Raw genomic sequence first — 10,245 nt, 5'->3', positions numbered from 1 at the left:
CAGGGTGCTTCATACATGTTCACGAAAAACAAACGAGTTCCATGCTGCATTTTGTTTATTATATTCATACTAAGAAATTTATAATAACCTTATTACATAACATTTTATATAAGTCTTGGTTGCAGAGGCTCCGAGGTTTGTGATGTTCGGCGGTTCAGTTGAACAGACAGAAACTTACATTGAATGAATGTGTCTAGCTAATGTCACGCACGAGAAAGAGCTCATGTCACACAAGTAGTGCACTTTTTAATCTCTAATATAAAGATTTAGGCATTGCCTAAAAGCGGAGCTCCAAACGACCAAATTTTTGCTTATTTTAGCATAATAATGTGACGTCATCGATAACGTAACAATCACGTGACTATATTGGTGCATCCCCCTTGCCACATACCAAGTTTGGTTGTCATATGCATATCAAACATATTCCCCACGGATAGTGTCCTTCGTATGCATTGCCTTATATGGGCATTGATGCCCATATTTAGAAGAGCTAAAGTTTTCCCGCTCCATGATCTCCAGAAAACATGGTGCAAAATGCTGATTCCTGTCAATTTGAGACTCGAGGCAAAAATGTGTCAAAAAAAAACTTTATCGCTTGGTCAAATCTTTATCACACAAGCCTTGAAAAGCCCTTAGACCCAGGCCTCCAAGAGATTGGCCGAGCGAGTTTTAAGGTCACCCAAATATTGATATGTTTCGTTTAAGAGATAGGAATATAGGTATGACATCGGGATAGTGACGTCATCGATGACGTCACAATCACGTGATCATATTGGAGCACCGCCCTTGACACATACATGACACCTACCAAGTTTGGTTGTGAAACAGTTTCCTTCAAGAGATATGAATGTTTTTGCTTTTAATCACGATATTTGCTTTAAGTGACGTCATCGAGTCGATGGGTTACCAATATTTGTTACCATATTTGTTTAACATACCACTTTTTCTTAGGTATGGGGCTCCGCTTACGCGGCGCCTCGCGTGAGCGGAGATTTTAGTGGGAGCTCCGCTAAAATCTCGACATCTATGAAATAAATTAATTAAATGGAAAATGCTTGTACGATTTGTATGCAGTCTTTGATGCGTTAGGATTGAAGTCATTCAAGTGCAGTGAACAAATATCGTTCGTCCAATCAGAACCGCGAACGACTTTTCTTCAAGGTGAAAAAACATCGTTCGCGCCACTGATTTGCTGAGACAGTAAACGAAGGAAAATTTATTGAAAATTTACTTTCAGTGAGTATTTCTCAGTATGTATGTAATAAATAATGCTTCATTAAGGTGTGCAAAAGCGTTTGTACGTCAAGGCCAAACTTTTTGACACCCTCCCAGTAACCGCTTGAGTTGAACAATCGTCTTTTCCAGTGCTATGCTCGACGAAACACTTATAAGCGGAAGAGATCAAGGCGTCCAGGTTTTATAAACCAATCGCAATATGTTCCACATATAAAAAGACATGAACCGATGTTAACCATCAACTGGTGTTAAACATCAACTCTCTGTTGATGACTGCCATTTTCTCCACATAGCGAGGATAGGAAGGGCTGCCGCTAATGGTCAGCAATTTCGCCAAGACCTCGATCCATTTTTAGGCAAACTAAAGTTCTCCGCCACCAGTCAACAGGCAGTACATAGAACCAGACGCCTTAGTGTACTTAGGGTGAATTCAGCCAAGAAACACCCAGTTGGATAGGAAAGGATATTTACAGCTGCAGTGTCAAGGCTAGCGAATCATTCGGACGCCTACAAAAAGAGGGTCTAAGAGAACGGAATGGCAACTACAGTACTTTAACGAAAAGGTCACCATGTACCGCGCCGTCTACTATACAGTCATTTGACAAAGGTTGTCATCAACCGCGACTACGCGACAAGCCCGAATGTAAGCATGGGTAAAAACCACTGAAGCGCCTAGCTGCTAGATTAGCCACCGCTACACCGTCTCTATACACCGTCTAAGTCTGAAGTTATGCAGTGGGTAGTATATGCAGCTAGACGCATCAGTGGTTTTTACCAATGCTTACATGCGGGCTTGTCGCGTAGTCGCAAAGCCGGTTGATGACAACCTTTTGTCAAATTACTGTATACACTCCTCATTTAATTAAGTGCTGCGTAACATACAACCACAACATCGACAGAGGGAAAAAATGGCATAAAAATTTCCAATTCTTAATATATAAGCTTAAGATTTCGCATACAAGGAGTTCCTCTGACCAGAAGCTTAATACCAAATTTTAAAGAAATTTAGATAATATGAAATTTAGATAATAGCGAGCAAAGTTGGGTTAATTTCTGACCAGAGCCCGACTTCTCCATAAAAACAAGGAGAATTAATACTTTGAACATTTGAAAATTGCACTTTAAGCCTCATATCCCGAAGACGACTCCATTAGAAAAAAATACTTTTTGATCTGTTGGTTTAAATAACACAAGGAACCTCTATGCAAAAATTCAAGCTTACCAAAGTTAACCAGACCTTATTTTTGGAAAACTTGCCATTTTTTGCTCTGTCCCACAACATCTAGCAACAAGAGACCTTCCAGCAAGGTCTTGGAAACATTCATAAGGGTCTATTATTGAAACCCTTGGGGTGACAGGTCAAGGCAACCTTAGGCCGATGAGGCCTAGCGAGGGCTGGAATAGAGCTTAGGGTAGCCTTCCACATTCTGTCAGCATTTAAGAAGCCGCACTGAGTAGACACAAGAGACTATCATATGGTCTCTTGGTAGACACAGTTAGAACACACGACTCATGAAAGTGATGGGATTTTTACTAACTCTAAATTTATAAGGTAAACAGTAATTTACAAATTTGGCACTATATAATTTGGCAGTATATAATATACTTTAAGAATCTTTCCCTTTGTATTGTTATAAGACTTATCATATCATAACAACAATTATTGTACAGTTTCTATAGCTCAAAATGCCTTAAACTCGAATAGAGTACATCGACTTGGAGCCTTTAAAAGGACAAATACCAGAAACCTGTTTATAAGTTAGTCACTTATGGACGATGGAGAGTAACCGTAGGATTTGTTCTTTCTTAACGTTAATGTTTTTATGTAAGCCCGCCTACCCCTATTGGAGCAAATCTTTACGAAGGAAAACATCGAACTTCAGTTACAGTTCGTCGTCGATAAACGTGTTTTATGTTCCATCCCTAGCAGATTTGTTTAGAAGGCCTTGTTTAGCCTGAAAACGTTTTTTCACGGGGTCTTTAAAAAGGTGCAAAGATAGTGAGGAAATTTGAAGATTCTTACTAACACCGGTAGAAACGCTATTTTGCAGCCTTGCTCTTTGATTTTTTCTTAAAGTCTTCCCTAATAACAAGTCAGCAATTAAATTCCTCGACACCACATCCATAAAACAAGGTAAAATATTTGTAAAAATACTAACATGGCAAAGCAACAGCTTTAAAGCAAAATATGAGAGACGGAGGAAAGGTTTGGAAAAAGAGCCTATAATAGCGAGGACAGCAGAGAATGGGATAAATAAAAAGCTGCACGGTTTCTATCTACTATATTTTAATTTCGCTGCAGTGTTTTCGAATCTGTTTATGAAGTTGGAAGAAATACTTTATAAAAAACAATAGAATGGCAGCTTTTGAACACTTACTGTCAAATTCGCTGTATCGCGACGCCGCATTTTCAAAACATCGATTTGTTTTTGTCTTTTAGGATTTTCTGTTTTCCGCCAGCCAAATTATTCTAAGCCAATCAGATTCTTGCCATCTCTCGCCTAGTGCAGTTGCCTGGCTTTCTGTCGCGACACTGTCTGGTTTTCGTCCGAGGATAGCCAAGGAAGTGCACAAAGCAAGATTCTGATTGGCTCAGAATGGTTTTACTGACGGAACAGAAAACCAAAACAAATCGTGCTTTGAAAACTCGGGTCGCGATACAACGGATTCGACAGGAATTACCATTACTCTGTGTTTTCTAAAGATTTATCTAAATATCACTCATAACCAATGGTATCGCCCAATAAAAGTTAAAAAATATGTCAGCAGCCATTGGCAGCTTATCATGCAAATTCCTGATATATTCATATTCTTGCAATCCATAGGCATTAATAATAGTGCTTATTAACAATTTTAAAATATACATTAGCTGAGCCATAGTCTAACCTCACTATTTGTGACTTCAAAACGACTTCAAAATAGAACATAGACAGTGGGCCAGAGGTACGCGTCATTCGCTTTCAAACTTGAAGCGACATTTAGACATGTCATATTAGTAGCATCTCCAATGAGACGGTACAAAATTAGTCAGTTCGGACACCTTTCGATTGATCGTGAATGTCCATATAGATTAAAGAAATATATTAAACTGTACAGCTTATTGGATAACTGTCTGGCAACCACACGAGACATATACAGCGTCATGCCAAAGGGTTTAAATTTTAATATTATCAATAATGCTGAACCCTTTTGGCATGACATGGCCTATGCCATACACCTTTTCCATTCTACATTTTATACAACACCAGAAACCTGGCAATAAATAGACTTTCCTCTCATGACGTTTGGCAGCCAGACTGACTTTCAAGTTTTTGAAGTTCTGGGTAGTACATCTTGTGCCGCAGATGCCAGGCTATGCTCGTGCATGCTGATATCGTCTTGAACTGGTGGATAATGTTCCGTGGGATAAAGTATATATCATTGTCACGTAGGAATAATCTGGCATATCTGATCCCATCCCTTCTTAGTTGATTTAGTTTGGCGTCATCTACCCACATGATGCACTGTTAAGACAGAGAGCAAGTGTAAATAAAATGCAAGTAGTAAAAAATGATTAGCAGGTTGAAAATAAAGCATATCCTCGGAGCAGGTTGGATACTTGCAGCATATTCTAATTGAGGGTTGGATGACTGAAGCATATTCTAATTGAGGGTTACATGGCTGAAGCATATTCTAATTGAGGGTTGGATGACTGAAGCATATTCTAAGAGCTGGTTGTATGACTTAAAAGCATATTATTCTAACAGCAGGTTGTATGACTTAAAAACATATTATTCTAACAGCAGGTTGTATGACTTAAAAGCATATTATTCTAACAGCAGGTTGCACGAATAAAGCATATTCTACCTAAGAGCAAGTTGTTGAGCATATTCTAAGAGCAGGTTGCACAAATAAAGCATATTCTAAGAGCAGGTTGGATGATTATTATGTTAGCATATTCTAAGAGCAGGTTGAATGGCTGAAGCATTTTCCAAAAGCAAGGTGTGTTGTGAGCATATAACCATTCAACTGTTTTTATCTTGGGTAAAGTTATCACTTAGTGGATATTGGTGCATTTGAAAACCCTTACAAACAGGAGTTTTAGATACCAAATGCTAATAATTAAATTCCCTTTTTCAAAGCAGCATTGCATTATATTTAGTGAAACAGATAGAACAATAATTAAAGTAAGTGTATTTCCCAGTCTGACATATCTTTTATCATTCAAGATCATTAACTATTTTAACATGAACTTCATTCATTAAGACAAAGTATGCATAGATGAAGATACAGTAACACTTTACCTGAGATACTGGGGGTTCATGAAGATCGATTTTTAGCTTTTGTACAAGTTGATTGAAGCTGTCTGGGTGGAAACACACAACGTCTTTGCAGTTCCTATTTATGTCACTTCAAGATAAAAATATAGCACACAATCAATAATACATACATGGGCATAATAAAAACTTGCACATCTCAAAAGGGTAAACATGGGTTCAAACATATACAGTATACAGAAATTAAGAAGAAACAGTGTCTTTTGTAAGACAAGTATTTTTTTCCTGATCGAGGAAGATCCATACTTCAACCACAGAGTTTATGTATTTAGGTCCCCAAAGCTATGGGAAATTTTTAAGATACAGTGACTGTAGTCCAAAAAAGGAGTTTGATACTGAAAATGCCCCCAACACTAGAAATTACCAATTTATCACAAAAAAGTATTATGTAAGTTACTTAGAGCATTTTGCCAGGATCAACAGGTTGGTCATTACATGTATATTGATAATATTGGTATATCAAGTATTATTGTATTGAAAACAAAAAATAATTTTGGGCATTCACCTTTTCACCTCTCCTACTTGGACACCCTTTAGGAGGCCAACTGCTGCTGTAGTCTGTCGATCAAATCCCTGACCAACATGGTCTGCATGGCATCGTGTTCTGTCCTCTGCCAACATTTCACGTGGTTCAGATGTCCTTGGCAGGTAATGCAAGTTTTGTAGCTCATTGACAGTCAGCCTTCAAAGAAATAATGAAACTTGTTGTTATATATTTTAGCTACAATTAGAGTGAAACCTGCTCTCTGTACTTTAATAAATAAGTGTTCTCTTCTTGTCTGCTTCATGTTTTTTTTCTGAAATGGAGCAGCTTTATAATAGACATATACTGTACTGTATATACACTAATGTATATAAGATCTTGTGCAAGATCTTGAGATTTTGTACAGAAGCAGTATATTGAATATGGTTCACTTGCTAGATGTAAAAATATGCACCTTCTACAGTCTGCCCTGATGAAGCTTTAACAAAATCAAATTTGGAAGAGTCAAGTACCAATCTCTGGTTAGTCATTAATGGATTAACACCCACCAATTTGTGGAGCCCATTGTCATCCAGGGCAGTCACAATTTGCGATTTGTTTGGCCCTTGCTTTGGATTATGAAGGAAAAAACGGGACCAATGCTAACAATCTAATTGAACTGCATCAGACTTCGTGGGCCGATAGCAAATGAACATACAAAATCCGCCTGTCAAATCAGTGAGCATATCAGCCTTAAAATGAACAGTTATCTGGTAGAATAACAGTAGGCATGCAAATAATCTCTATCATGTAAAGTCTATTACATGACATTTTCCTTAGTGCTCATACATCAGAGAACTTGGATTTCAATAGCTTTACCTTCGCCGTTTGTTTGGAGAGCTACCCAGTTCTGCAGTAGGCACGAATTGCTCTCCTGGTCTAACCCACATTATTGGACCATCATTACTCCGGTTTCTTTTGTCCAGTTTTAATGCTGAGAGGCGTCCCCATGGCATTGTTTCCCTCAGAAATACACATTCCTCTAATGTGTCCAAAAACTCTGGAAAATACCCTCCCACTTCCTCCTGCACAGTCCCCACTAAACTGAACTGCAGTAAAGGCCCGCAACGCAATGTCCCTTGGCTGTAGGTAGCTTCCACTCTTTTTAAATAGTCTCCCATCTTAATTGTTTCTATATCAAGCTTTTTACCAATAGGGGAGGCCTTGACAGTAAGATTCGCATGATTAGTACCGAAGTAGCGAGTAAGTTCAGGGAGGTAATCTGCAGCATTGTGAACAATCCCCATAACATGGCGTGCAACCCCAACTTCATCTTCAGCGTAAACTTCCCTGAAAAATAGCTTGACAAACTTCTCCATCTTTTCAGGGCTCAAACCTTTGATTTCTTCGCTGTAGACATGTACCGAAGATGCTCCACCATTCGGGTCTGTTTCGATGTGCATTAAATGAGATAAATGAGTCTTTTCTTTTGGGTTATCAAGTATACAGTGGTCCCTGTCAGTGAAGTGTTTTTCTTCATGCTTGTGGTGATGTTTTTTCTTCTTCTTTTTTGGAGATGATACTCCATTAGGCTTTTCAGTGTTATTGTTTCCATGGTCACCTGGAGTAAGCAAATAGAGCCATTATTCGGAGCATGGAATGCACACCTCAATGTTTATCAATTAAACGTTTTCCAGATAATTTGGATCCTGTTGAATTTGAGCATGAAGTGAGGCTTTCACAGGGCAAAAGCTTTTTACAATTGTCTTTCAAATTTTTGTACTTTTTTTACCCGTAACAGTATCCCAGTATCCCATTTGAAGCACTTTTAACTTGGATGTTAAGAGTCAAGATTTATCACAAAACAAGTAAAAAGTGGTAAAGACAACTGTAAACAGACTTTGACCTGCTCAAGCCATACCACTGGACACATATTATCTAACTAACAGCCCATTGGTTTACAATTATAGTGAATAGATATATAATATATCAATAGATATATATACATCAATACTTGGATGATAAGTTGAACAACCTTTAAATACAAAAAGACTTCATCTAAGGCCTAAATGGGACAACTGGGCCCTATTCCTAACCTGGCTTAACTTTTCTATTTTTCCACTCTTATGTCTTTGCTTCAACTGTCAAATGTTATGACATCAAAATAAAGACTTCTCACCAGAATGCGTCTTGATTTTAAGCTTCAAGTCACTATGAGCAATGATTTCAGGGGCATGTGATTCAAACTGCACTTCATCTGGAAGTAAATACATAGACCATGTAGACACTCAAGTCACAGGATAACAGTACGTGGCCATCCCCCATATTAAATAAAGTGTTCCGTACAGAGATTTGCAGACATAAAAGGTGTTAACAAATTCTTTTTAACATTTGGCTAATTCAAAAAGTTCTATCTTATGAGCAGCGCAGAGCCATTTAGGCATATAACATACATGTAAAATGAACAAGAAGGTTTTTTATTGCTGAAATTATTACAGACTAATTAATTCTGTGTTCAAGAATTTATAATGAGTTGGCTTTGAAACATGATAGTACTATTTAACAATTTAATAATTAATAGACAGAAACTTAACATCCCTTTTCTAAGCCGAAATATTAATCATGGTTTCTATTTGGAAGTTATAGTTATTTTATATTAGTAAAGGGACTTGAGATTGTAATGCACAATAGTTGTCCTTTGACTATGGAGTGAGATGTATTTATAAACATGAGACACCGCACGTTTTGTTTAAGGTGGGAAAGCTATTCCATGAGGCGAAAAAATGGAAAACCCTAGAGGCAAAGAGAGCAGGGATAAGACAGAGTAGAGCACAAAAGCCAATCGCTTATGGAACTAATGTGAAATCTGGTGCAAAATTGAGATGGTAGTGATGATAGTAGTAAACAAAAATGTCCGCAGCTGGAACAAAAAGTCCCAGACTTCACAGGGTTTTAAAGGTTTTAAGCCCTTCACAATGCTCACAGTCCATTACTATGAACAGATTTCATCAGAGAGTTGGAAATTACGATAGGACTCGAGCCCCAGTGGGAAAAATTACTTAACATTTTTACTACGAAACAGAGACGTAAGCCAAGCGTGTAAAAAACAACAACTCCTCACCACGAGGGCTGTTATTTGAATTCACGCTTAGATAAGGTAGCAAACCAAGTATTCACTGACATACCTTCCTTTTTTATCTTTTTGAATTTTGTTTTCAGGCCGTTGCTTTGTTTACTCGGAGGCGGTGAACTGTTTTGTTGATTGGAAGAATTCGATGTAACGTTCCAACTATCACTAGAGGCAAAAGCCGACTTTCTCTCTTCTGTTTTCGAATCTTTGTGTGATTGCAGATCCTGTGAGTGCTTACGTTTCTTTTTCACGTGATCTCCCCGTTGCCTGTCTTCTATGGAAGGTTGACGTTCCTTCAGTGCGATTTTCTCGTTGTGACCGTTGAGATGCTTTTCCCCGGTCTCGGTCGCCATGTTGGAATCAGTTAGGCCCCTGGAGGCCTGCGGTGACGTAATGGTCTAGGCCTCGTTCTCATGCAAGCGAAGCGCGCGCAAAAGAAGGCCTGTTCATTTTGTTGTTGTTGTTGTTTTTTATCCAAAGTGAAAGAAAAGCACGAAAAGCATATGAGTTTTTAGGTATTCTCATCAGTAGCAGATCTAGGGGGACGGTTTAGGGGGTCTAGCCCCCCTTTTGGGCTGCCAGAAAGCCATTTGTAACAAAAAAAAATACCCCCTCCCCCCTTTGTCACTGAGCCAAACTCCCCTTTTAGCGTGAGCGAAAAGTTAGATCCGTCTCTACTTCGAGCACTTAGCGGATGATAATTTTGATTTTTGGCTTAAAAATAACAAGAATAATACAAGAAATCTACGGGAGGAAAATAAATCCCCCTTTTTTTGGAACTCCTGATCCGCCCCTGCGTCTAAGTAGTAGAGATCTCTCAAACCCGAATTCGGAATGATTCTCCAAACACTGCATTTTTTCTGTAGACAAAAGGACCTAGCTAGATGCAAATGGTGTTTTACTAGTTGTAAATAAAAAATATATATCAGACGCATAGGCCAGGACTTGTTATAGGGGTTTCTCAGGTATGGCGGGTATGTTAATACTCAAATGCCCGTTTGTTTGTGTTTTTTTTTTATCAGGTTATCAATGTATCCAGGTATCACCGCCGTCTAGGCAGGCGAGGCGCTTAATCGAGGGGGGGGGGGGGGGCTATTCGA

At 38.5% G+C, this 10,245-nt stretch overlaps 1 protein-coding gene across 2 annotated transcripts; it reads right to left on the bottom strand.

The window, feature by feature from the left end:
- Positions 1-2,749: 2,749 nt before the first annotated feature.
- LOC5502831 (lysine-specific demethylase RSBN1L) lies at positions 2,750-9,548 on the bottom strand. 2 transcript variants are annotated; one of them, XM_032371146.2, is made up of 6 exons: positions 9,201-9,548; positions 8,195-8,272; positions 6,895-7,636; positions 6,058-6,234; positions 5,520-5,625; positions 2,750-4,739 (listed from the first exon to the last, which is right to left on the bottom strand). In XM_032371146.2, exons 1-6 carry the CDS (start codon positions 9,496-9,498, stop codon positions 4,512-4,514), a joined length of 1,629 nt encoding a protein of 542 aa, XP_032227037.2. In that variant the 5' UTR covers positions 9,499-9,548; the 3' UTR covers positions 2,750-4,511. The 2 variants fall into 2 exon arrangements, with proteins under 2 accessions (XP_032227037.2, XP_001623983.3); XM_001623933.3 differs by lacking the exon at positions 8,195-8,272.
- Positions 9,549-10,245: the final 697 nt, after the last annotated feature.

Source organism: Nematostella vectensis, chromosome 10 (assembly GCF_932526225.1).
Source record: "Nematostella vectensis chromosome 10, jaNemVect1.1, whole genome shotgun sequence".
Taxonomy (NCBI): domain Eukaryota; kingdom Metazoa; phylum Cnidaria; class Anthozoa; order Actiniaria; family Edwardsiidae; genus Nematostella; species Nematostella vectensis.
This window is presented reverse-complemented; position numbering and strand designations above follow the sequence as displayed.